The following is a 24,985-nucleotide window of genomic DNA, read 5'->3' as shown; positions in this document are numbered from 1 at the left end:
AGAAATTTTATTTGCATAAATTTTATTCATGATACCAATTTGAAGTAAATCGTTGCATGTTATCCTGTCTTTATTTTAAATATTATTTTTATTCGTAATTAAAAGCCATTTATTACTACTGGAAACACTAGCTGCATTTAACACTCAATTTCGAATAATAAACATTAAGTATTGTAGAATAATTATTAACAAAGTTTTAGATCGTTCTGCGTTTTTTTGCTCACTTAAATTCACATTACTTTATTTTTTCACGAAAATTTGTTTTTTCATCCAAATGTAATCCGATAATTATAGCGATTAGCATAATGGATTTTTCAATGACGTTAATTGATAATAAATCGCAGATGACTCAAATTTCCATGTAAATTCAAAATATTTGGATTGTTTACATTGGTTTTTAAAATTGTTGAAGAGTGACTTTATAAGAATCTTTTAAGGTGATTTATCTGGTTTTTAAATTTTTTTTTCAACCAATTCCCATCAAATCTGCCGGCTATGGCTCAACAGCGTTCTGCAGTCAGTGCACACTTAGCCGCATGGATTACAACAGAGCCGGCACGCTGTAAATTCAAAACATGATCTCGGCAAGATTTCAGTTATAGAGGTTAAAAGTTGCATTCGAGTTATAAGATGATTGTATACATTCTATCGCATATCATTTGCATCAATTGTTAATACACAAAAAAGCTCGATTAAAGAGTATCATTTATGATTTGAAAGGTTTTTGAGAAAATGTTGTCCAAAGTTAATTATACCACCATGAGATGTTGTTTCTCATCAATGAGACTTTACTTGGATTGCAGTAGATACAATTGCATTGTTGTTCATAGTAAAATTCAAAAAAGGAAATATTCCGACTCGTCAAAAGAACCCTCTGTATCAAAACTTTTAGAGGAGGCTGCATCATTTAATACAAGTGATAGTTCAGAGTGGAGTACAAGCCCCTATCCTGTTACAGCTGATCATGACAAACCAAAACCAAAGAAAAATATCATAGATCCTACAGATACATCAATAATATTGTTTCCAGGCCAAGGAGTTATAAACGTTGGAGATGCCAAAAAGTATTTAAGATTTCCACGAGTGAAAGATCTTTATGAGATTGCAAGTAGTGTACTTGGATATGATCTTTTAAAGTTAAGTCTTAAAGGTCCTCAAAATTTGTTAGATAGAACTGAATTCAATCAACCCGCAACTGTTGTATTATCATTGGCAGCCTTAGAAAAACTTCAGGAAGAGAGGCCGAAAGCTTTTGAATCATGTGTGGCTACTGCAGGTTATAGTGTAGGAGAATTAACAGCTCTAATCTTTTCTGGTGCTCTAACTTATGAAGAAGGACTAAAATTAGTAAAAGCAAGGGCTGTAGCAATGCAAAGTGCCACAGAAATGTCTAATCAAGGAATGCTTTCATGTATTTGTACTCCTAGCGCTAATGTATCTCTGATTTGTAAAGAAGCTGAAAAATGGGCGATGGATATTGGTGCATCCGAACCAATTTGCAGGTCAAATATTTTTTTATGATATTAAATTTATACTATTAAGATTACATTCCTAAATCATATATTTTTTACAGGGTTGCCATTTATTTGTATACTCAAATGAAAGTTATTGGTGGGTGCAATGAAGCTCTTCAATACATTGAAAAAAATTCTCGTAATTTAGGTTTACGCAAAGTGTCCAGACTTCCTGTATCTGGGGCATTTCATACTAGTTTGATGGAACCAGCGTTGAAATCATTCGTGAAAGCTTTAAACAATGCACCTTTAAGTTCACCCAACACAACAGTATATTCTAATTTTTCTGGTAAAGTCTTCAGTACGAATCCATCACAAATGAAAAAGCAAATAATCAAACAAATCATTTCACCGGTCAAGTGGGAGCAAATTATGCAAACTATGTATAGCAGGCCACCAGGAACTGAATTTCCAAGAACTTTTGATGTGGGGTCAAAAGGAATGCTAAAAACTATTTTAAAAAATATCAATGCTAAGGCAATTGATGAATGTCATGTATATTAATGTTAATAAGTTGTTGACTATTGTACATTTTTATAAAATATAATTTATTTGCGAGTTTTTAAGAATGTTAGTTTTTGATTATGTATTTTTACACTTAATAAAGAACTAAAATTGACGATGGTTGATCTTTATAAATAATAGTAATGATAGTAATGATATGGATAACATTTGTGAGATTCTTATGATTGATACAATACGTTTTTGTAAATTTTTTTCTGATAAAACCACTAATGAATACGCGCCCACCTGGCCGTACTCGATCGTCAAATTGAACGTCACCCGTCTACTTGACAAGACGGACCGGAACCTTTGTATCGTTAGAACAGTTTGATGCTGTTCTAATTCTAAGACTAGGTTTTATAGTAACACTATAAATTTCATGCTGATGAAAGAGTTGTTTGAATATTTTTTTAATGTGTATTCATCTATTCGTGTCAAAAATGCGCGAAAAATCCGACGGTTCTCTGCCATAATAAGGTCAGAGCGATCTGATAAGAGTATTAAATGATATATTTTTATAAAAATTTGTTTCGACTATTTGATCCATAGAATGAGACAATGAAACAAAAATAAAAAGATATGATGATATAAAAATGAGTACATTTAAAAAGTGCTAATAAAATATTGTACAAGTATATGACTGAGTTATTTGCACCAATTTGTTATATTTTTATTTCATGTTATGTGTAAACATTCAGTTATTGATAAAGTACGAATGGTAACTTGTCATGATTTCGAGATTTCAGACTTACACAGATATATTTTATACAAGAATAATAAACACAATTAACATACCTAAATTAAATTCATATATTACGAATAAGTCTTGGCTTGCGAACTAACAAACAACATGAAGTTAAGCCAGAACTCACTTTAGCCAGTTCCTGTATGCAGACAGGTTTGGATGGAAAATCTATTTTTTCAGCGAATAATTTACTTGACTGCGGTATTTCCTCCGGCGATCGGTGAATTAACACACCATTTACGTAGAGGACATTTGCCGCGGTATCTTCTGGTACTGTTAAAGTTTGATAACTGTACGTGGCTTCCCTTTCGATCCGCTGGTGATCAATTTAATTATTTAATAAAAGCAAATCAAGCGAAAAAAAAATGTTTACTATTGTACCTTGAGGACTTCTTGAGATGATTTTCCTGAACTAACGCAAATAACATCAGGACCTGCCATGGTTACCAAAGTTTTCAGACGGTTTGACTCGGATACCTGAAAAATTATTTTTCGCTCATGTATGTGGATCTTGGAGAATTCTCTACATTCATAAAAATATTAAAAAAAAAGAATGATGGATTCTATTCTATATATCATACTACAAAACTCGTAAATCGGAAAATCGTTGCTGTTAGGTGATCACTTTGCTTACGAGTTATTACCGATTTTTGCGCGATCTCGAATGACAAGGCGTGCGTTTTTGCTATTACTTTTATTAAGTTACTCAAACGTTCCTATTTAGAAAAACTTTTTCGAGTTCGTGTGACTCATTCCATTTTTGAAAAATATTTAGAAAAATTATATGTCTGTTCGAAATGTCGACTTAGGTAAAACTTTCAATCGTCACAAAAACTACGTAGAGAATAAGAAAATATAATCGTTAAAATAATTTACTTTTATCGGTGTGCAAGGGTATTCAGGAAATGCAGCTGCCACAGCTTGTGCTCCACCTTCATTTGTGAACTGCGACAATCCAACGAAAAATTCCCTGCCTGAGAAAAAATCGATGCATTATTTATCATAAAAAAAATAAAAAATATCAAAAAACAAAAATAAGTTACCAGTAAATAGAACGTCTCCACCGTCTAAACATGCTTGCTCATCCGCAATTTCTATCAATGGAATTTCCAATTCTTTTTTTAAGACAGCTCTCAAGGTTTGAATCTGAAACGAAATTTTAATCATTGAAATGAATATATAAAATTGAATAATTATCCTTTATAAATTATTCGCTACTTTACTGTCGCTTTTCCTACATTAAACTATTATGAATAATTATATCTAAAAGCGCGATTTTTAAAAATCTACAGTTTAAAAACGTTATATTCCATTAACAAAATCAAAAATGACTTCATAGGCTTTGGATTTTTTCTGAAACAATCACGAGATTTTAGGCCAGACTATTAAAAAATAATTTCACAATTTTAACAAACTTTTTTGAACTTTTATAAATTCAGATGACGTCTACGGTAACTTGAGCTTTCAACTGTACAGTTTTCCGCGCGGTCTATAGTTATACATCTTGAGGTAACACTTAATGAAAGTTCATAGTTTTATAATTCTTCTTTGTCAAAATGAACTTCTGGCGGGGATATTCAATTCGTGGTAATTTATAGTGTTGAAATTAAAGCGCAGTTGTTCGAAAAATAAAGCGTAAAAACAAGAATTTATCGCCCATTGATAAATAGAGCTATTGAATATATAGAAATGGTATTCCTCATCTTTTTTTCAAAAATAAATTCTCGTGTGTATTAATTTTAAATAAAGCACTAATCATTCGTAGATGGTGCATAAAGTGAGCTTTCTACGTGAAAATTACTTTTAAATTCTACTGTATTAATAATAACCTCCTTGATCCTGGAAGACTCCTTTGGTTTGGCGATAAGGGCCACGCCGTTGCAGACAATCGCGAGATCCTCGACGTAGCAGCAAAGGGGCGACGCCTCGTCGGGCGGCATCTCGATGACGTCGAGGCCAATCTGTCGCAGCAGCAGAGCCAAGGCCTGGTGCTGCTTACGAGCCTCCTCCGGCTGTATTTCGGCACAGGTGCGCAAGGACATGGGTACGCGACAAATGATCGCGTGCGTGTAATGCACCGACATCTTGACAGCTCGCCGAAAAAAAAAAAAATCTTCGCGATCTCACTGCGCGGAAGGAAAATTACTAATTGCGATGCATCATCGTACACAGTATACTGTATATATGTACGTGTATTTCGGTGCAATTGATACGAACGGATACGGCGCACACACGCAGTACACACAGTACCTTAGGCACTGTGCACTTCCCGATTCATTATATTATATAGATTGGGTGGCGCTGTGCAGGGGGGATTGTGTGTCGAACATATTATAGCAACACCCGTGAATATAATTCTGTAATATGGTTGGTCGAATTCTTTCTCTCTCTCTCTGTCTAACGGAGTTCACGACCAAGTCCAGCGCGCAACAACATATAGAAACGAGCTTAATTTCAAGGGTGCGTCAAAACCTGGCGTCGACGTTTCGAAATAAAGCAACAGGATGTATTTGAAAATATTATTCATTGGAAGCGTAATAGATTGAAAATAAAAATTTTGAGGATAATATTTTTCATGCGTGTTACCCATGAAACAATTTCAATACTATTAATTAAAATTCATTTTTTGAAAAATAATAATTTTATGACTTCAAAGAGCTACCTTAAAGTAGGCCCCAGGAGAGTCACGACATTGTTCCTGAACATATCAAACGTAGCTGTATATGAATTATGCTGAGCGAAGCGAAATTTTTTAACTAAGCTTTTCATGCAGTCTTGTAGGTAGACGAAATTATATCTCATTATCGTAGACTTAATTTATGTGAAATTCATACGCTTTTTAAGCATCTAAGAAGTAGCTGCTTTTTTGTGGAAGTGACAAATTTAGTCAATTTTGTTTTCAAAAGTTTATAAGAAACAAACAATATTATTTTTTACGTCTGTACCAAAGCCCTAAGTATATTTTTGACATTAAAACAACTTTTTTTTAAATTTTTGTAGATAAGTAAGTTGCTAGGATTTTATATACTTCCGTTTTTTACCATTTGTTCATATCAAAAAGTTAGCACCCGAGACAAAACCGGAAGTATCATACCACGCTGAGATTTGATTTTCAATATGAGATTATTGAGATGATAAGTGCAATCTTCCCAATTTTAAATATTCTTGAGTTGATTTAAGTATTTTTGAGTTATTTATAAGCTTTTTGAGTTTTATTTTTGTTGCGATAAGACATTTAGATTGCTTCGGATTTTTTTTTACTGAACTGAGTCATTAAATTTATTTAGAGTTGTTTTGGTTTCTTATATATTCCTCAATAAGCTTGAATTTTATAATTCAACAGTGAGTACAATTGAATGAGAATTATAATTATCAAATTGGACAATTTTTTCGGAAGAGAAGGAATGGATATTTACAGTGAATTATAAAGCAATGTACGAAATTGAGACCGTACGGACGGGTCGCGAGATAAATAATTTTTATCTTACAGACTGTTATGTGATACTTTTTGCAAAAAATTTTATATTCCATTATTTGGCTGAAAGTCGTAAAATTAGAAAGCAACTCGTTCAAACTGTGTGAACATATTTAGCCTAATATTTTTGTAGTTTGTAAATAGCCGGCTAGTCGCAGCTAATAATTGATAGTATATATTCTCACTATACCTAATTATTTAAACAGTAATAACAATTTGATATTTTTTAGTAATTTCTATTTGTTCTGTAGGCAATCGTACAAATAAATCGACTCATATATCGCTGAGTTTTGTATTCATTAATCTTACTAACAAACAAAGGTAAAAATGTATGACGGGAGATTCCACATAAATAATATTGCATGTAATTTCTACATTAGGACTGTGCGTATCTACGATTTTACCTACGATTAAAAGTATTCCAGTGAATCACATTGAGATCTTGTTATCATATTTCATTTATGGGACTTAGCTCGTATATTTTATGCCTAACGGTGAATTTCATTTTTATTACAATAAAAGAAAACGACGCAGCGCGAAGAAGTCCTCCGTTCACATATTGCTGTTGATTACATTTTTTACATAATGCGAAAAAAAAACACTTGATAAAACAGGACGTAGTTACTTAAGAGCAATTGGTTTCGTCGTGTAACCGATTGATTAGCGGTTTGATACGAATAACACGCAGAACAATGCCCGCAGACAGAAGTGTCTTTCCCAGCTCGCTGCTCAAAAGAAATTTATATTTTCTATTGGGAGTTGACGAAAAATCATGTAAATGTCTACGAGCCGTGATTAAAAAAATTCAATGTAATAACAAAATAAAAATATTACTACCATTTTGAAAAATTGATTTGCAATTTTAACGATATACCAAGCTCATAAATATTTTTCAAAGGATGCAGAAGATAAACAAAACAACTTTTTTTTACCAATTATTTATTTAAATTTTCGTAAAAAAGAATTTCAAATTATACTTTACAGTAAATGCATTCACAGTTCATCATGTTCACTTTGTTCATCATCCTTCTCGTCGGTTGAGATTTCAGATTCATCCTTTTCTGAATCATTGATGTCTTCAATGTTATCATCTTCAATTTCTGGAACTTCATCCAGTGGAATACCTAAGGATTTTCGCATGAGTTTTTCAATGTTATCAGCAAAACTTGCTGTTTCTTTCAACATATATCCTGATCTCAAGGTAGCAGTTTGGAACATCATCAAAGCCATATTGTAGGTGTTTTCATCTTCAGCATCTTGTTCTACCCTTCGCAATAATTCCCTCATCAGTGGATGATGTGGATTGATTTCAAGAGTCTTCTTTTGATTTAAATAATATGACTTTTGTGGGTCATCAGATTTCTGATGGGCATTAGATATCGCAAGCCTTTCCATGTTTCCAGTCCAACCAAACATACTTGCGACTAGAGCACAAGGAGAATTTGTCAAACGATCTGAAATTTGTGCTTTGCTGATATTATCTTTCAACTTTTCATTCAAATATTTCAAAAGAGGTTCATAAATTTTTTCCAATTCTGCTTTCTTCTCAGTATATTTTTCTCCTTCATCAATTGAAAATCCTTCTTTAGCTACATTTTGGAATTTCTTTCCATCAAATTCTGGAATTGATGAAAGTGCATACTCATCAACAGCTTCAACCAAGTATAAAACTTCATAATTCTTCTTTAGCAATCTTTCCACAAATGGCGATTTTTCAACATCACTAATTGAGGAGCCTGCAATGTAATAAATGTTATTTTGATTTGGTTTCATACGAGAAACATAATCACTCAATGTTGTTGCTTTATTGCTGAATGAGCTGCGGAACATAAGTAATTTTGATAATCTGGCACGATTTTGAGCATCCTCAATAAGTCCTAATTTAATATTAGTACTGTATTCTTTCCAGAAAGAATCATAATCTTCTTTTGGTATTTTCTTAATCATATCTAAAACTTTACGAATAAGCTTCTTCTTGATAATTTTCATTAGCTTGTGTTGTTGTAAGTTTTCTCGAGAAACATTAAGGGGTAAATCATCACTATCAACTATACCTTGAATAAAAGACAAATAATTTGGCATTAAATCATTGAATTTGTCTGAAATGAAAACTCTTCTAACATATAACTTAATGTTATCATCTTTAGTTCCATAACGATTAAAACTATCACTAGGCTGAACCTTAGGAATAAATAAGAGAGATTTAAATGTAACTTCGCCTTCTGCTACGAAATGAACTTTAGCTAGGGGTTCCTGGGTATCTTTAGTTAAAGACTTGTAGAAACTATTATACTGCTCTTCAGTGATCTCTGATGGTTTTATAGTCCAAATTGGTTTAGCATCATTTATTAATTCCCAATCCCAAACTGTTTTAGTTACTTTTTTCTTCTCTGCTTTATCTTGATCATTTTCAATAGTGGCATCATCATCATCACTTTGCTCCTTCTCTGCATCTTTTGTTTCAGGAGTTTTTTCATCAACTTCATCTGAATCTACTTCAATATTTTTACTACTCCACATGTAAATAGGGAAATTGATGAATTGGGAATATTTTCTGATAAGATTTTTGATAGTATCCTCTTCCAAAAAGTCTTGAGCTTCATTTTTCAAGTACAGGCTGAAAATAAACAGTATTATTAGTAAAATAATTAGAAATTAACAATCAATACAAAATTGAAATTATATTATTTACCTTATGGTTGTTCCCCTCTTGAGTGTATTCCTAGGGTCTTCAACAATGCTATAGCTGTTACTGTCAGATTCCCAGATGTATTGTTTATCATCATTATGTTTAGTTGTTACAACAACTTTGTTTGCAACAAGAAAAGCTGAATAAAAGCCAACACCAAACTGACCAATCATATCATTCATGTCTTGTGAATTCATAGAGTTTTGCATCTTGCCCAAAAATTCTGCTGTTCCAGATTTGGCTATAGTTCCTAAATTACCTATCAGATCATTTTTAGTCATACCAATTCCAGAATCAGTAATACTTAGTATTTTATTATCTTTATCAGCCTTTATTCTGATCATTAAATTGGAGTCTGATTCAAGAACATTTTTATCGGTGAGAGAGAGCAACCTGATTTTATCAAGTGCATCGGAAGCATTTGATATGAGTTCTCTTAAAAAGATTTCCTTGTTACGGTATAATGAATTAATAATAAGTTTCATCATACGATTAACCTCTGTTTGAAACGTAAAACTCTCAGCTTTTTCTTTGAGTTTTTGATATTCAGCACTATCCAGTCCATCATGAAGCTCCTTTGTTTTCAATGGTACATGTTCTTCTGTAAAATAAAAAAATTTATACACATTATTTTTATTGGAGTAAATTAAATCTTAACGCAAAAATTATTGTTAAGTAATTTAAGAATATAATAAAAATAATGAAAGTTTTCAAATTATTTTGCTTTCCTTTAATTTGATCAATGGACTAAGTCCGTAACAATTGGAAAGTATTTCGCAAAGACAAAATAACGATTTGAGTCATCAATAACAAAACGAAAATGTTTATAAATATTTCAATTTTTGTTCCGGTAATTATGTTAAAAAATTGTGATTGTTAATTCACCTGTGCGAAGAGCTTCGCGACTTGATCCTAAATCATCTTCGACAGTGCCGACTTTTTCGACGATGAAGTCTTCTTGCGCCGACACACATTCTAGAAAGGAGTAGAAAACAATTTATCAAAATATGTTTCAAACTGTTGGGCATACTTTATCTCAATGAACACAAGAAAATTCGTACCTGTTACTAAGAAAACGGCAGCGAGAAAAATTATTAGAGGCTTCATATCATTTGAATAACTAGGCAACAAAAATGCCAAAGTAACGGAAGAATCGAAACTAAACTTTTTTGCAAAAGTTTTTGCTTTTTGAACCGTTGTAAACCGGCTGCGTGACACACGCTACGACCTTCTAGACTGATATAGCTGTTCTTGCGCTGTATTTACACGTATATGTTTGTGTATCGATGCTGTATACGTCGCGAAGGCAAAGCGAAAATTCAATTCGCTAAAATTCTGACCAATGGGCGCAGTCCACGACGTTTATTAGTCTACAATCTGTCAATATTTTAAGTTCAGTACACGCAAAAAGAATCTAAGCGGTGATCGATTTATTAAAAAATTATAGAGAAATTGAACTATAAAAATCCTTTGAACCAAAAGTTTAAAATTATAAACATCGCAAAAATAAAGAAAGAGCTTTCTGGATTGAATATCGGTTTTGTATACTACCCTTATGCATGCGTGACCGTCCAAATCAACTTGAATTAATGAAATACATGTTTTCTTTTAAAAAATGTTAAATTCTTCATTTCCACCAGTATTTTGATCGAGAATGCTAAAGTTTAGAGTATAATTTGTTTACATATTATAAATGTCGCAAAATTAATAAGAAATAGAATACGAGAGGGGGGACTGAAAACGTGTACAGTTCATTATTGGTGTTATGCCACATCCAGAGGGTTTTCGTAGCTGATGAAGCGAATAGTCTCCGCGCACGTTTTTTTATGTATTTTGAATTTCGAAATAATAATATTTAAAGTAAATTTCGTTAACGAAGAATTGTTATTAATAAATACCAGACTAATTTAAAGAATATTAAATGTTATATAATTCTTTGACTTTTTTCGCACGAAGTATGAATTATAATATGTAAAAATCGTCGAGCATTCAAAATCAAGTTGTAACACTTATGATGAAATGAATAATTTTCAATTTCAATGCCAGAAATCGAAAACATAAGATTAGGTTTTTATTTTGTAAAAGTTGTAGGTTTGTATATGTGTGGTAATTATGCCTAAGTATACAGTAGCGAAAAAAGGCAAAATGTTTGATGAAAAATAGAAAATTGAGATTGTGTTATAAATAAAACACATTTAGTTCTCAACAATTCTGCACTGTTTCACCAAGCTTTTTTTATAATTTATGTTGTTATTTTCTCAATGGCGCTGAAACGGGCAGCAAATATTTTTATTTTAAGTCCCCAATGAATTACACCAACTAGAAGATAATAGATATTACTTGAAATTTCAACTCCTGGATTTTTACATTCAAATACTATTTATCATATAAAAAGTTATACAATTCGAAAATTAATACTTTTAACGAACCCCTAAGTAAATGTTGCTAAGAACAACTGTAGCAAATTTTGCCGCCAATTTTATTTTGTAGTTTTCCCGGAAAACTGCGAATCAATTTTTGATCTGGAATAAGGGAATTGAAAATTTTCAAATTGTTTCCCGAGAAAATTTATACCGAATGAATTATGTTTATCCAGTTTTTCAGACCGATAATGTGATGGAAGGGTCAATTGCACCGTTGTTCAAAAATCATTCCAGAAAAAAATTAAGCATTTTTAGTTACGCATGCAGTCTGCACTCTGCAAACAACGAGACTTGCATGCAGCAACATGTAAATTATCAGATTTATTTTTCGATCGATGTTTAGGTGAATTTCTGAATCATTTCGCAGATTGATCTATCATGATGAATAAGTTATATTTTTGTACGGATAATTTTAAAACGTATCTGAACAAAAAAGTTAATTAATTATGCAAATGTTAAAAATGATTTAAACAACTTTCATGAAATCTTGCAGCAAAAGTTCAATTTTGTTTTTCAAATTAGAAAGATAGAGGATAGAAATAGTTCACTTAAGCTTTCAAAGTATGTTTATAACATATAATAACTAACAATTGATCAATAGTTCATTAATAAAAATTAAGTGATCGCTAAAAATTTGAAAATAAAAGCTAGCTCACGTTTGCCCGTTGGTCACCGTTCCTTCCATTCCTTAAAATTCTTATTCTTTACGTTTCTGATTTCGACGGTGGTGCTCTTGCATTAACTTTTTCTAACAACAAGTATTGCTATTCAGAATTTAAAACTGGAAATGCATTAGAATTGACTCAACATTGAATGCAAGCTTATGAACATTCAACAATTTGATTGCAGTCAAATCTTTAACAAGTTCCATAATGACAGTTTGACGCATATGTTCCTCGCAAAACCTTATACCTACGATCTAACTTATCACGTGTCCTGCGTGTTAAGAGCGGTTGTTGTCCCGCATTTTCTATACATTTGAAGACAGTTCCCCGGGTAGCTGCCATAGTATAGCGACTCTCACGAATTCAAGAAAGTTCCCCTAATCGCGAGCAATTTTCAAACGATATCGCTTTTTTGCAAATCTTCAGCTTCAACTCTAGAAGTAGTAGTGTTTTATTGAGTCGCAATAAATTGAACTTATTTTCTAATTCAAAATGTCAGACGAGAAAAAGGTAGCGTACCCCAACCTAAAAATTTCGCTTGTATCAAACGTAAACATTGATTTTGTAATTATTATAATTTTTTTTTCGCTAGGATTCTAAAGAATCGGAGCACATCAACTTGAAAGTGCTTGGGCAAGATAACGGTGTGGTCCAGTTCAAAATCAAAAAACATACACCTTTGAGAAAACTAATGAATGCTTACTGTGACCGAGCGGTAAATAAAATATTGCGTGCATAGAACATTTATTTTTTTTACCAGTTATTGTCAATCGATATTTTATTCAAGGGCCTGGCGATTGCTGCAGTCAGATTTCGATTCGATGGACAACCAATTCATGAATTAGATACACCATCAACATTAGAAATGGAAGAAGGTGATACTATAGAAGTATATCAACAACAAGTAGGCGGGAATCTACTATAGAAATAATAATATCATACATCCGTACATTATCACATTTAAGCGTACAACTAGTAACTTTAATATCCTTGACGAATACGTTTTTCTATTTTATTTTTAAATGTAAGTAAGGTTCAAAAATTAAACAGAAGTTATTTTGTAACTTTATTCCATTTAAAGATTTACAAATGTCATTATTATTCAATAAGTAAGAAACTTTTTTATTTTACATAAATTTCTTAAATTATAGAATTCTAAAGTAATTTATGTAACTACAGTGAATGTATATTTTTAAATAAATGTATAATAGCAAATGATAACTATATATTTATTTCATATTCAACTTGTTAATCCAGCTTTCTGTCGACATAGTGACATTAGTGCTCGGAGCATAAATTGTCTCCTTGATAATTGCCTAACTTGCTTCAAGAAAACATCCAAATCTATTATCCCACTCCTTAAACCTTCAGCCAAATAATATATAGCATCTTCTGTAGCAGCTTCCTCAACGAATGCATTTAACATTCTGTAAGCATGAATTATGTGTTAGTATGAGAAGAAAAAAATTGGATAGAAACAAAGGTAAGTACTTACTGTTTATATAAAGGTGCAATTGTAGTAACAGCTTCATCAACTTCGATAGTTTGATTATCAGAAAGTTTCATAACTTCTTTCTCCAATTCCACTTCTTTTTCTTGCAATATTTGAATATTTTTTTCAAGCTGAGTCTTCTCCATTTGCAGCTTTGCAAAAAGCTCACTTAAATTAGCAGATCCATTTGATAACTCCTGCTGAGTACGTCTTAATGTTTCAAGTTCCGCTTGTAATTGCGAGAATTGTTCGCGGAACCTACGTTTTAATTTATCTCCAATAGCTGATAGCAATGAAACTCTAATGTGCTCTTCTGTTATGGTTCCTGTTCCCCCACTTGAAATTCCAGAAACCGCAGGAGTCTGTTAAAAAAATGCTCATTTATTCAATTCCATATAAAAATATTAAATCTTAAAAGAAAAAAACTTACTGGAGGGTAGGGAAATGAATTAGGATAATTCGGTGTTGGATAATTTACACCAGATGTGGGGTAAGGAGGGTAGTTGGCAAATAAGTCTGACTGTGGATAAATATTTGACATTCCTTGCTGAGGAGGTTGAGGAAATCCAGGTTGTCCAACATTCATTGGCATTGGAGGCATAGTCGCTGAAAAATCACATTTTTATGCAAGAAAGTAAAAAAAATTGTGTAAAAAACATTTCAAAATATCGAAGATTCTAAAAACATTTTCTTACATTGTTTAGGATATGGCGTGGTATTTATCATCGACAGGGGACCTGTTTTTGGACGTGCATACACAGGGGGATGTTCTCCAAACACAACAATCATAACTTGAATGAGACTGCACAAATCTGATTTGTGCTGCAATAAGATAGTTTTCAAGTAAATTATTTGATTAATTTAATTTTTAGATAGCAAAATATCTTTTTACATACAGGTATCCATTCGTGTAAATATGGCAAGTAAATTTTACCATTATGGTCAACATAATTGCTAACTTTAATATTCATTTCTGGAGTAGGTGTAACATAACACATAGGGGCATTATTAGGATGTGTGTCCATTAACCATATACAAATTGGTATGTGGTAAGTATTTCCTTCAATCAAAATATACATTAATATGTTTTTTAAATTATTGAAATATTTCAAAATTTCTAAATCATACCTTTAAAGGGTACCGGTATGGTTCCTTGTAAGTTAATTAGTTCCTTCCGAGTTCCATCATTAAAAACTTTGACATAAAATAAATGCATTGATGTGAAACAAATCTTAGGCTAACTTTCACATGAGGATATAATGGTCACTTACCGAATTTCTCTATTTTCCAATGAAGCCCTCGGTAGTATTCCAAAACTCTGAAAACATCTCTACGTGTGACATCTGGATTGACATACTGAAATTTATTAAAAAATGTATTGTTTTGAAACATGGTATTTCTTTTGTAAACTAAATCAATAAATTACATACTTTACTAAGAAACTGCTTTATTTTTAAGTCGTCATTATGAGCCATTTTTACAGCGTGTCTGAAAAACTACATAAATATCAAAGATAAGGATGCAAAATTAAGTTAGTTGAAGGTATAAGTAAAAAAAAGTTCATTTTAATAATTCAAGTCACAGATAGAAAAAGAATGAGCATTTACTTTCGATCGAGTACTTCACGTTATCTGAATTAAAACGTAACGAATCAATGTGATGAGTTAGTAAGAAATAAAAAATTGCGGTCATAACAAAGTGTGTGTGACGACATACAAATGTCAGTCAATTATAGAAGAAAGAGCATGAGCATTTAACCGAATATATTCATTCAATGCATCAAAAACGTAACTAAAATTTTCATGAATTTATGAAATGAAATTGCTCCACATTTGCGTGAATAACGTGTATTTCTTTCATTAAATGCTTTGAAGATAATGTCAATTGAAATTAATTTTACATAAAATGTTTCTTTCAATTATTTTTAAACTTTTTTTATGCAATTATTCATGAAAATGTCGATGTTTCAGATCATTTTTGCGGTTAAATAAACTTCACAAGCACATTTGTATCCGATCGACACTGACAGATGAAAAGAATTTATAAACAAAGTTTTTACGATGATTTTATGCTTTTCGTTGGTTTTCCGTACAATACTCACGATCAGGAATTAACCAATAACACAGCGCCTCTATACACATCGCATATGTTTCAGCCCGCATTTAGCTGACATACATGACACAGACTATAGTTTTATGCTTGGGTTATTCAAAAATTTCACGTCTTATTCACGCTAAGGTATATTGACAGTCATTCCTCATAGGTTTAACGTGGATTTCCCTTGGATTTCGGGTTAAATGTTTAGTAAAATTGACTCAGCAAAATAATAATTCGTTATCTTCATTTTTGCAAGTTTTAATTTCTATAAAACTTTGAATTTTTTGTAAAAGACAAAAATCGTGTCATTTATACCATGGCTGCTTATAAACCGAGGTGAATATAAGGAAACAATAATTTTTAACAAACTAATTTTTTTACACACCCAATCAGTTAAAAAAGTTGAACAAAAATCACAATGTTTTCACGCTAATCTATCTGAAAGAAATACAATATAAAATTAAACAATTACGCAAATAATGATATTGTGCCGTAATGAACTTTAGTTACACATAAATATCAAAGCAAAGACATAAAATATCTTTAAAATTTGTACTTGAAAAGTAAAATAATTATTTAGGCATAAATTTAAGGGTTTTAAAGTGTATCTAGTTGTAAATAGCAAAACTTGCATTCTAGCAATTCATATATGTATTGTGTTGTGTACCCCGGAGTATAGAGGTCTCTGCTTGATGTAGAAGTGAGAGGTCTAACATCATGGATCATAAGCCTGCGGTGGCGTCATTTTAGTGATCAGGTCAGAACTGCAGAACCATTAGGCACTGCGTTCTTAGCCATTTCCGAGTTTTCACTCTCCACAATCAGAGATTTTTTAGTAAAAAGTGTTCATAAATGCAGAAACTTGTCTTAGAATTACTGACGTAGAAGCAAGGAACAGCAACACAAAGCAAAACAATGTCAGATCAGTAAGTAATTTACGAGCACTATTAGTAATTTTAATGATTATTATCATCTTGTTACAAAACATATTTCATTTTCTCATCTCTTTGGAAATGAATTGCACTGCAGTTTAGTTTTATTTTAACAATGTTAGATGTAACATTGTAATCAAAAGCCAAGTATTGTAAGGTTAACTCGCATGACGTCGCTATTATTTTAACGTAAATATTTACTGATTAGTTTCATTCATCATTTCCTAAACTTGCTATACTCATTATTTACTTTCTCATTTGTGTTGCTAGATTTATCTTTGATTACCAGAACAGAAACTTGCATTTTTTATGACTTCCAGCCAATTTTTTTTTGTGTGATACTATTACATAAAAATTAATGTTTTTCATTTTTACAGTGATGAAGCCTTGCTGGATGAAGATCTTGGCGATGAAGTTTACGACTTGGGAAATGACGAAGAAGAAGCTCTCTTAGCTGATGATGAAATTGATAACGAGAGGGTGAGAGTCTCATGCGGCACACTGCAAATTTTCTTCGCTTAATGCCGCATACTTATTGTGATTTACCTATTAATTTAGACTATATTAGGTTGACGATCTATCAAGTATCTTATCTCTCATGTGGAAACACTTTAAATTGATTTGTTTTGTGAAATTTTATGGCCCCTTTTTCAATGCACAAGTACATAAAATAATGCTTTTAAATAATGGATAAACTACATGTCACGTGTTTTATGTCCAAAGTATATTCTCTATTCAGACCTTTTCATTTAGTTTCTATTTATTTAATTAGTTTTAAATACATACCAAGAGTAAAATTTAAATGTAAGAATGATACAGTATTAGAAATTGTTGTTGATTCAATTTAAAAATTTATAAAAACATTCAACCTTGTTTAAAAAGTTATAGATATACTTGTATTTATATATAAATAACTACAAATTGCGCCAAGTATTCCTTTAAAATATCCAGAACATATTTAGGTAATATGTACATCGAAATCATGAAAATTTTGAGTTCTTGTAAATGGTATCACTATACCACATTATCATAACCATTAATTTTCAATAATTTTTTTATTAATATATATCAGGATAGAAACTCTATTTATACCCAGGCTTGTATACTTATTAGAAATGGATCAAATTTTAAGAACTTTTTTAACTGAAGTTCTTTCAGTATTTAAATTATACTAGTTCAAAGAAGTAGATATTGGTTTCTTTTCATTATGTACATATGAGTTCAAAGAGCATGTGTGCTAAAATTATATTTTAAATGGAATTAATATCACTTCTATTGAAATGATATAAGAATTTTATATTTAAGATTGTATATATCGTTGAATCGTTTGTTGCGCGCAGTCCAAAAAAACTTTTCCTGAGATGAATAATTAAAAAGGAAAATAACGCTCTAATTTTTATACAGTCATTTACACTACTATATATGATAAACTTATTAAGACATGCAACCAACTATTCAACCAATTGCCTCAGAATCAGCTTTAATGTATCTTAGTATTTATTAGGCTGTGTTAAACAATGAAAAATGAAGTTTATAAACTATTTTCCTCCCGTATAATCGAGGTGTGTTGAATGAATGATCAAGAATAATGAGATATATTGTGATGTTGTTATTTATAAATATATATTTATATATTTTATGTTGTATCATTTTCATTACAACATATATTTTCAATTACTCAAACTCTCTGATTCTTTAAAATTAACAAAGCTTCACTCGCTTGAAGTTATCTTGATGACCAAAGAAAAGGGTTAATAATGAATTTTATAACATGTACAGGAAAAATTTCATGAAGAATTATAATTTTTTATTGGGGAGACTGGATTTTTTTTCTGAAAAAGCTTTAATTACACTCTTTTCGAAAAGAAAAAGAATATTTCAACTGTGATTATATAAATTACTTCCCTGAATTGCACCAAAGATTTTCAAAAAGTTACTGCCGAAAAAATAATATTTTTACTTACATTTAGCGAAAATGTTAGACTCATGTAAAATTGGTAGTCTAAATGAAATTGGTGTATATTTTCTTATTTAAATATTTGGATTTGTAGTAAAATCATTAAAATTGTAATACATCAATTTTACATCTAAATGTTAAGCTTAAACTTTTTATAAAAGATATATACAGTTTAAAGAGAGAAATAGGTTTTACAAATTGTAAATGGTTAATAAGTTTAACTAAGCATAATTAACATACTATAATGTTTTAGAATGTTACTGTAGTTTAAGATTTACTTAAAGTCAATACAGGAAATGTTTTTCCATCAATTTTTATCCCAAATGTTCGTAATTTAGTTACCTGTGCAGCAGAGCTACTCTTCAAAAGCAGATGAAGAAACAGATGACATTCTGGATCTAGGAGTCACGGATGCTTTCGATGATTTGGTAACCGAAGATGAAAATATTCAATCCAAGACAAAGTCACATGTAGAAGTCAATATTTGTCAAAAAAATGATATTCCTAATGAACTTAGTTCAAATGAATTGAGGAAGAGTCAAATACAAGAAAAGTCAGAAGCTGTAAAAAGTTCAACAAAATATGAATCAATAGGAGATAGAGGAAGACAACAGAATCATTCGGATGAAGAACCTTCTGTGAAACAGAAAATAGATCTTCGTGAAAAATTGAAAGAAAGAAATAATTTTAATAAACACAATCATGTTACTGATGATGAAGATGGTGAAGAACTCAAAGAAAGGAGAAACCGTTTTCAAAGTGAAAGGACTGTTGTTCCAACCAAAGCCAATCAAGAAATCCCAGATTCCTTGGAAAAAGTTGTTACTTCAGATCAACACGTCAAGACACATAATCGCAGAGAGCGTGATAAAAACAGGGATAGAAGTGAGCGCTTTGAACGAAGAACATTAGCAAATCGTCCTGGAGGAAGGTATGATCCTCATTTACCTATAAGGTAAGATTACAATCAGATTTATGCATTTATATCTAATTTTTTTAACACAATTTACTTAAAACTAAAATTAATGTTAAAGGTATCACCATGGACCTTTACCTCAGACTCCAGGAACAATGCATTATAGACCTGAAAATCGTTCTGCTTTTCAATGTGGAAATTCTGCTAGTGGACCTCTACCTTTAGGTGTATCAAATTTGGGTCAGCCAAGACATTCTATGTATCCTCCAATACCATCTTATCATCATCCACAGAAAAGTGGACCACATCCGCACTATAATGATCCACAGTTATCAGCACCAATGTTGCCCAATCAGTATCCAGAACCTATGCAGCCATCACAATTACCTTCATTGGTTCCAGGGCCGTTAATGGATTATAGATCGCGAGGATTAGCTCCTCCACCACCAGGAATAGGTCAGGCTCCGGCTGCCTATGGACTAGCACCTCATACTTTTCCGCCTGCTCCATATTCACAGCACATGAATGAACACAGCTCTGTGCCGGTAATGACAGGTAATCAAGCTAACCAACCACTGCCACCACACAGACCTTCTACCTATGATTCTCGAATGACCAGTTCTTATGAGCCTGGTTACGAAATGAGACCTAAACCTCCTGCAAACTTTGGTCAAACGCCATCGCAAATCGGGGTTCCATACTCAAATCAATCCCTACAACAATGCAGGCCACAACCATCAGTAACAGCAACTCCTCAGGAAGTTAATACATCTCAAAAGTTACTTGTTACTCCCAGTGTAAACAGTGTATCTAATGTTCCTGTTATTCCGACGGGTCACAAGATTCTCATAAACCCTCACTTCAAGGGAAAAATCGATAGTATGTTCTTTAATATTATTTGAATTTTTGAATATTTTTTGAGATCATCGTTAATTGATTTTTATTTTTTAGATAAAACATTGCATGATCCAGCTGAAACATTTGTTCAAGCGCTCAGAAATGCATCTAATTCTAGTTCACGAGACGGACGTTCGTCTTCTAATCAAGCTAAGAGTGATGTAAGATTCATTTAAGTAACTTGACATTATTAAATTTTAAAATTGATTAATTTTTAATTTCTATTTCAAATTTCAGGATCCCTTTTCTTATTTTTCCGATATGTGGCAAGAAAGCAAATCACAAAGAGTACAAAATTCTCATTCGCATCGTTCATATTCTCCTGAAAATAATTACAATAAAAGTAGTAATCATGATAAGTTCAAATCTGAACCTCAATGGTCTCACAAAAATGAACATTTAGAGGTAAATTAGAAATTTCATAATTGTATAATATCAAAATATTAAAATTTGTTATTGTCATATTTACAATTTATAATTTATAATATTATAGGCAGGCAGCAAAAAAAATTATGACTCCAGAGACTACATTGTTAGTATTGATCAGCTTATTCAAATATTCAAACTACTATTAAAATCAAAAACTATATTTGAATTTTTATTTTCAGGAACATAAAAAATCGCGAGATATGTATCGAGAAAAAGATAGAGAGAGAGAAAAGGAAAGAGAAAAAGATAAAGAAAGAAAAAGGGAGAAAGATTTGTCTCCTAAATCTAAAAGTGATGTAACAGATTCACTGTTAAAAAATAGTCACAAAATTGATGACCATGAAAATTTAGTTAATAAATCAGTGCACGAAGAGAAAAAGAAATTTTCTCACCACTCAGGTAAAGAAACCGTTCGAACGGTTGTTAAAAGAGCTAGTGATACGCCAATCGATAAGTTTACAGTAGATAAAGTAGCGAAAAAACTCAAAATTCCTGCAAAAAATTCAGCAAGCAAGAATGCGGAAGAAAATATAATAAAGGTTCGTAAAATCTTTGCTTAATTACGACTCTTTTTGGCTGAATTTTAATTTAATATGTATTAATATTAGCAGGAAGAAGAATTAGACCCTGAAATGAAAGAATACCGAATGAAAATGGAAGAACAAAAAAGGCTTCGTGAAAAAATTATTTTGGAAAAGGAAAATCGGCGAAAATTAGCAGCTATGGAAAAAAATAAATCTGAACATTCCACCAACAGCAATGAAATAGGTAAGCCTATAATAATTCAACAGACTTTCGGATATTTTCAATGTTAACATATTTATTAATACTTTTAAACATTTTTTACAGACAAAGCACGAGTTCAGTTAACAATTGTTTCTACCGAAAAAGAAACCAAAAAAGGGAAAATCAATCTTTCAGCTGCCAAAACCTTAGAAAGTCTAACAAATGTACACTCCTCAGAGGTATAAACCAATATCTCATTCCACTAGCTTCCGAAGATTTATACAATTATGAAACAATACCGTGATCGCGATTTTTTAAATCAATTAACTTGCCTTAGTAACTTTCATCAACCATCTGTTTAAAGAATCATTGAATTATATTTTTAGATTACCTAGTTAAATTTTTTTAATTTAATTGTTTTTACGACAATGAAATTATTTTACCTGTTTTACAATTTGCTAGTGTTTTATTTTTATTTGTATTATTCTTTATTATCTGACTGAAGTCATTAAATTTATTTTATATTCCATGAAGAATGGGACCCGTGTTGTAGTAAAATATTTTACAAAAATTGATATCAGTTCAATTTGTGAATCAAGTTTTTTTAATAAATATAGAACGCATTTTTCATGACCCGAAATTTATTCTGTTGTATGTTTTTATCGTTTGAATAAAGTGAATATTTTTATAATTTTTGTTTTCTTTCCAATTACCCTGAAGTTAGGATTTATGAATTATTAGTAATTTTACATGAATTTTAGATATTTGCATAATAATTTCAATGCATTAATTAATACATGACAAAAATGAACTACTTTTTGCAGGAATCTTCATTCGGTTTTCAATCTTTGAATGAAATGAAAAAATATCGAAAAAAAAATGTATCTAATGTATTGGAATCTGAACAAAAGTCAATAGAGGAATCAAAAGGCGATATTGAAAAGATTACTGAATCGGATCAAGAATCTGATGATGACTCTGAAGAATCAAACACAGCAATGAGTGATTATATCGAGAAGGTCAGCGATAAATCTGATGAAGATGATGGCGGGAAAAGCAAGCTTTTATCACGAATTGTTCTGGGCAGAAATAAAAGAGTTCTCAAGACGAAACTAGATCAAAGTAGCATAATTCAAAAACCAACAGTCAATGCACACAGACAGCTTGGACAGATTCGCAAGTTGCTCGCAAATTCTTGTACGCAACGCGTTGTAGTTTCTCCAGCATCTAAAATTCAGCAGAAAAATAATGCAGGAGCCATCAGTCAGCGCAATATTGTACATAAATCGGACGCGAAGAAGCTTTTAAAATCAAATATCGTGAGGGTTGATAACCTGGCTGCAACCACAACTGAGCATCAAATTAGGAAAATGTGTCAAGGGATCGGCAGTATTGAGGTCATTCTCTCTTTTTTTTAAGATTTCTATATAATGATGTACATAATATTTAATTTTTTCTTTCTTATTTTTTTTTTAAATACACTAATGTTTATTGCCCTTACAATTACTTTTATAATTATGTGATACAACCTAAATTTTATATCATTAATATATTAACATATTATTTTTACTTTATGTTATAGAGTATACAAATGGGCGATGGTAATGCCACAATTATTTTTAAAACGCAATCAGCAGCTATGGTTTTTCATAAGAAATATCAGCGAAAAATGCTGGACTTGTCACTTATTAAAGTACAATTGATATCACAAATTTCGATGTCTAAGAACTCATCTGAACACTAAAAAAAATTACACAGAGGACTAACGAAATTTCCTAAAGCTATAGCTAAAGATTTTGTCTTCATCTAAATATCGATATATAGTAAAGCAAAAAAGATTTGCTAAGTTTTTTGCCTTCTTTCAAGTCAGGCTATTTGTATAGTATGAATAAATATATGTTATATATATACGTATTACATTGCAATTATTTATTATGGTTTTCGCATACCAAGTTACCTTTTTTCGTTTAAGAAAAAAGAAAATTGTAAAAAAATGAAATAAATCTATAAAACTTTGTAAATTACATTTTTTAAATAAACAGCAAACATTATCTTTACAAATACTATATTAATTGTAAGATATGCTATGCAATCCACGTATTCTCGATCGAATCATGATGTTTTATAACGATTTAATGAGTAGTCGGTAAAAATGAAAATTTTTATAATGTATATTTAAAAGATGACCGAAATAAACTTGAATCACAAAAAAATGTTTCTATTTTCTGAATGTTGTATCCGGTGCATGTTTACTTTCGATAATGAACAAAAAATATATTCTGAGAGCTTTGTAGAGCTTATGTACACCTTGAAGTAAATAATTATACATAAATGCAAATTGTATAACATCTGTACTTTTATCCGAACTTTAGGCAGCAAAAAAATTTATTTGAACTTCAGAAGAAAGATTTTCGCGTGCGAATATAGAAATAAAAAAAGGCTCACTTGTTCGCCCACGAATGCTACTTTTAATAAACTTAAATGATTTATAAAAATAACGTACGTAAGAGCCATTCGATCGTGAAAAGATTAGCTTGGTTTTCTCAAAAACGACTTTTATGGCAAGCTCTTGGTTTAATTTTCAAGTAAAACAGGTAAAAATTTTAGTTTTCTTAGAAACACTAATATGATCCTTCATTAATAGTTAATAAAATCGAGTTATGAGATAACATTTTAGAAATTTAGACCAGTTTGTCGAAGAATTTTAATAGTAATTTGTAAAAAATGGTTCTTGGGTGAAATAAAGTAATTTTAACGTTATTTTTTATGAATTCCCAAAGAAAATTATTTTGTACAACATGATTCATTGATTTTTCTGATATTTCTAAAAACTATTAAATTAAATTATATTTATTCTCAAAAAATTAGGTGTAACTTGTATGAATGATTATATACGATAAATGTATTACATAGAATTAAGGAGTCAGAAGTAATCACCTGAAATTATTTATAATTTCGAACCCGCATAAGCTCGATTAAATTGACTTATCTCATAGTTTAGGCATTATTAATTAGTCAAAAAATGTCACGTGCACGATCAGATTGTCAAGGAAAATTTAATTTGTAGTTCAATAATGATTCTTATGAAATATATCGAGTTTCGCATTTTGTTGATCAGTTACAGAAATTAATTTTTTTGTATTGCATTTTTGGACAAACAGTTTTTTTTTATTCATTTTTTTCATATGACTTACAGAATATGTCAAAGTGTTACTGCACCTCCTGATCATGCGAATGAAAAACGCGTAAACCCATATTACGGTGTTATGTCGACCATTCTACTTTTCAACTTTCAACTTTTCTTGATTCTGAAATATTTTATGTAATAATTTTCTATGATATACTGTACTGTGAAGAACAAAAAAGTCTTTGAAATTTTTTCAAAGAGCATGCATATATTTTTTCTAAATTTTCTCAAAAATCTTTTTAATTTTAAAATAGCTTTCAAGTGGCGCCGGGCGGGGTCAAATTACTAAATTATAGGCGACAATTTGACAGCACACTGCACAGACCCTGACAAGCTG

General features: G+C 31.1%; 6 protein-coding genes across 10 annotated transcripts; 3 read left to right on the top strand and 3 right to left on the bottom strand.

Annotated features, from left to right (window-relative positions):
* Window positions 1-430: 430 nt before the first annotated feature.
* On the top strand, window positions 431-2,575 carry LOC106652853 (probable malonyl-CoA-acyl carrier protein transacylase, mitochondrial). Its single transcript, XM_014372005.2, has 2 exons — window positions 431-1,502; window positions 1,574-2,575. The coding sequence occupies exons 1-2, from the start codon at window positions 733-735 to the stop codon at window positions 2,016-2,018; spliced, it is 1,215 nt and encodes a 404-aa protein (XP_014227491.1). The 5' UTR covers window positions 431-732; the 3' UTR covers window positions 2,019-2,575.
* An 88-nt stretch (window positions 2,576-2,663) lies between these two features.
* On the bottom strand, window positions 2,664-5,017 carry LOC106652854 (N(G),N(G)-dimethylarginine dimethylaminohydrolase 1). The gene is made up of 5 exons (XM_014372006.2): window positions 4,593-5,017; window positions 3,807-3,909; window positions 3,640-3,737; window positions 3,145-3,240; window positions 2,664-3,079 (listed from the first exon to the last, which is right to left on the bottom strand). The coding sequence occupies exons 1-5, from the start codon at window positions 4,845-4,847 to the stop codon at window positions 2,825-2,827; spliced, it is 807 nt and encodes a 268-aa protein (XP_014227492.1). The 5' UTR covers window positions 4,848-5,017; the 3' UTR covers window positions 2,664-2,824.
* A 2,143-nt stretch (window positions 5,018-7,160) lies between these two features.
* On the bottom strand, window positions 7,161-10,187 carry LOC106652850 (endoplasmin). Its single transcript, XM_014372002.2, has 4 exons — window positions 9,989-10,187; window positions 9,813-9,902; window positions 8,931-9,528; window positions 7,161-8,855 (listed from the first exon to the last, which is right to left on the bottom strand). The coding sequence occupies exons 1-4, from the start codon at window positions 10,032-10,034 to the stop codon at window positions 7,232-7,234; spliced, it is 2,358 nt and encodes a 785-aa protein (XP_014227488.1). The 5' UTR covers window positions 10,035-10,187; the 3' UTR covers window positions 7,161-7,231.
* A 1,930-nt stretch (window positions 10,188-12,117) lies between these two features.
* On the top strand, window positions 12,118-13,230 carry LOC106652846 (small ubiquitin-related modifier 3). The gene is made up of 3 exons (XM_014371997.2): window positions 12,118-12,525; window positions 12,608-12,730; window positions 12,803-13,230. The coding sequence occupies exons 1-3, from the start codon at window positions 12,508-12,510 to the stop codon at window positions 12,938-12,940; spliced, it is 279 nt and encodes a 92-aa protein (XP_014227483.1). The 5' UTR covers window positions 12,118-12,507; the 3' UTR covers window positions 12,941-13,230.
* Window positions 13,069-15,651, bottom strand: LOC106652844 (tumor susceptibility gene 101 protein). 4 transcript variants are annotated; one of them, XM_014371993.2, is made up of 9 exons: window positions 15,609-15,651; window positions 14,938-15,003; window positions 14,779-14,863; window positions 14,636-14,701; window positions 14,404-14,567; window positions 14,203-14,329; window positions 13,938-14,113; window positions 13,511-13,869; window positions 13,069-13,442 (listed from the first exon to the last, which is right to left on the bottom strand). In XM_014371993.2, exons 2-9 carry the CDS (start codon window positions 14,980-14,982, stop codon window positions 13,256-13,258), a joined length of 1,209 nt encoding a protein of 402 aa, XP_014227479.1. In that variant the 5' UTR covers window positions 14,983-15,003; window positions 15,609-15,651; the 3' UTR covers window positions 13,069-13,255. The 4 variants fall into 4 exon arrangements, with proteins under 4 accessions (XP_014227479.1, XP_023314414.1, XP_014227480.1 ...); XM_023458646.1 differs by lacking the exon at window positions 15,609-15,651 and adding an exon at window positions 15,567-15,589; XM_014371994.2 differs by lacking the exon at window positions 15,609-15,651 and adding an exon at window positions 15,512-15,540.
* Window positions 15,652-16,338: 687 nt separating this feature from the next.
* LOC106652955 (serine/threonine-protein kinase prpf4B-like) lies at window positions 16,339-23,724 on the top strand. Of its 2 annotated transcripts, none has more exons than XM_014372165.2 (12): window positions 16,339-16,530; window positions 16,914-17,016; window positions 18,832-19,448; window positions 19,528-20,288; window positions 20,361-20,467; window positions 20,544-20,711; window positions 20,800-20,838; window positions 20,915-21,274; window positions 21,347-21,503; window positions 21,585-21,700; window positions 22,286-22,858; window positions 23,044-23,724. In XM_014372165.2, exons 1-12 carry the CDS (start codon window positions 16,520-16,522, stop codon window positions 23,203-23,205), a joined length of 3,174 nt encoding a protein of 1,057 aa, XP_014227651.1. In that variant the 5' UTR covers window positions 16,339-16,519; the 3' UTR covers window positions 23,206-23,724. The 2 variants fall into 2 exon arrangements, with proteins under 2 accessions (XP_014227651.1, XP_014227650.1); XM_014372164.2 differs by having other exon boundaries at window positions 21,344-21,503; window positions 23,044-23,723.
* Window positions 23,725-24,985: the final 1,261 nt, after the last annotated feature.

This window comes from Trichogramma pretiosum, unplaced genomic scaffold (genome assembly GCF_000599845.2).
Source record: "Trichogramma pretiosum strain Unisexual culture from Peru unplaced genomic scaffold, Tpre_2.0 scaffold115, whole genome shotgun sequence".
In the NCBI taxonomy this organism is placed as follows: Eukaryota; Metazoa; Arthropoda; class Insecta; order Hymenoptera; family Trichogrammatidae; genus Trichogramma; species Trichogramma pretiosum.
The sequence above is the reverse complement of the archived record's forward strand: the minus strand, read 5'-3'. Positions and strand labels throughout refer to the sequence as shown.

Coding starts and splice junctions, on each gene's coding strand:
- LOC106652844 (XM_014371993.2), bottom strand. CDS start 14,982: ATGGCTCATAATGACGACTTAAAAATAAAGCAGTTTCTTAGTAAA. Junction 13,870..13,937: donor ATTCATTTCCCTACCCTCCA/GTAAGTTTTTTT, acceptor TTTTTTTAACAG/ACTCCTGCGGTTTCTGGAAT. Junction 13,443..13,510: donor ATTGCACCTTTATATAAACA/GTAAGTACTTAC, acceptor TCATGCTTACAG/AATGTTAAATGCATTCGTTG.
- LOC106652854 (XM_014372006.2), bottom strand. CDS start 4,847: ATGTCGGTGCATTACACGCACGCGATCATTTGTCGCGTACCCATGTCC. Junction 3,910..4,592: donor AGTCTTCCAGGATCAAGGAG/GTTATTATTAAT, acceptor ATTTCGTTTCAG/ATTCAAACCTTGAGAGCTGT. Junction 3,080..3,144: donor CATCTCAAGAAGTCCTCAAG/GTACAATAGTAA, acceptor ATTGATCACCAG/CGGATCGAAAGGGAAGCCAC.
- LOC106652850 (XM_014372002.2), bottom strand. CDS start 10,034: ATGAAGCCTCTAATAATTTTTCTCGCTGCCGTTTTCTTAGTAACAG. Junction 9,529..9,812: donor TCGCGAAGCTCTTCGCACAG/GTGAATTAACAA, acceptor TTTATTTTACAG/AAGAACATGTACCATTGAAA. Junction 8,856..8,930: donor AAGAGGGGAACAACCATAAG/GTAAATAATATA, acceptor GTTTATTTTCAG/CCTGTACTTGAAAAATGAAG.
- LOC106652846 (XM_014371997.2), top strand. Junction 12,731..12,802: donor ATGCTTACTGTGACCGAGCG/GTAAATAAAATA, acceptor ATTTTATTCAAG/GGCCTGGCGATTGCTGCAGT.
- LOC106652955 (XM_014372164.2), top strand. Junction 20,468..20,543: donor CTAATCAAGCTAAGAGTGAT/GTAAGATTCATT, acceptor TTCAAATTTCAG/GATCCCTTTTCTTATTTTTC. Junction 21,275..21,343: donor CGGAAGAAAATATAATAAAG/GTTCGTAAAATC, acceptor TATTAATATTAG/CAGGAAGAAGAATTAGACCC.
- LOC106652853 (XM_014372005.2), top strand. CDS start 733: ATGTTGTCCAAAGTTAATTATACCACCATGAGATGTTGTTTCTCATCA. Junction 1,503..1,573: donor GCATCCGAACCAATTTGCAG/GTCAAATATTTT, acceptor TATTTTTTACAG/GGTTGCCATTTATTTGTATA.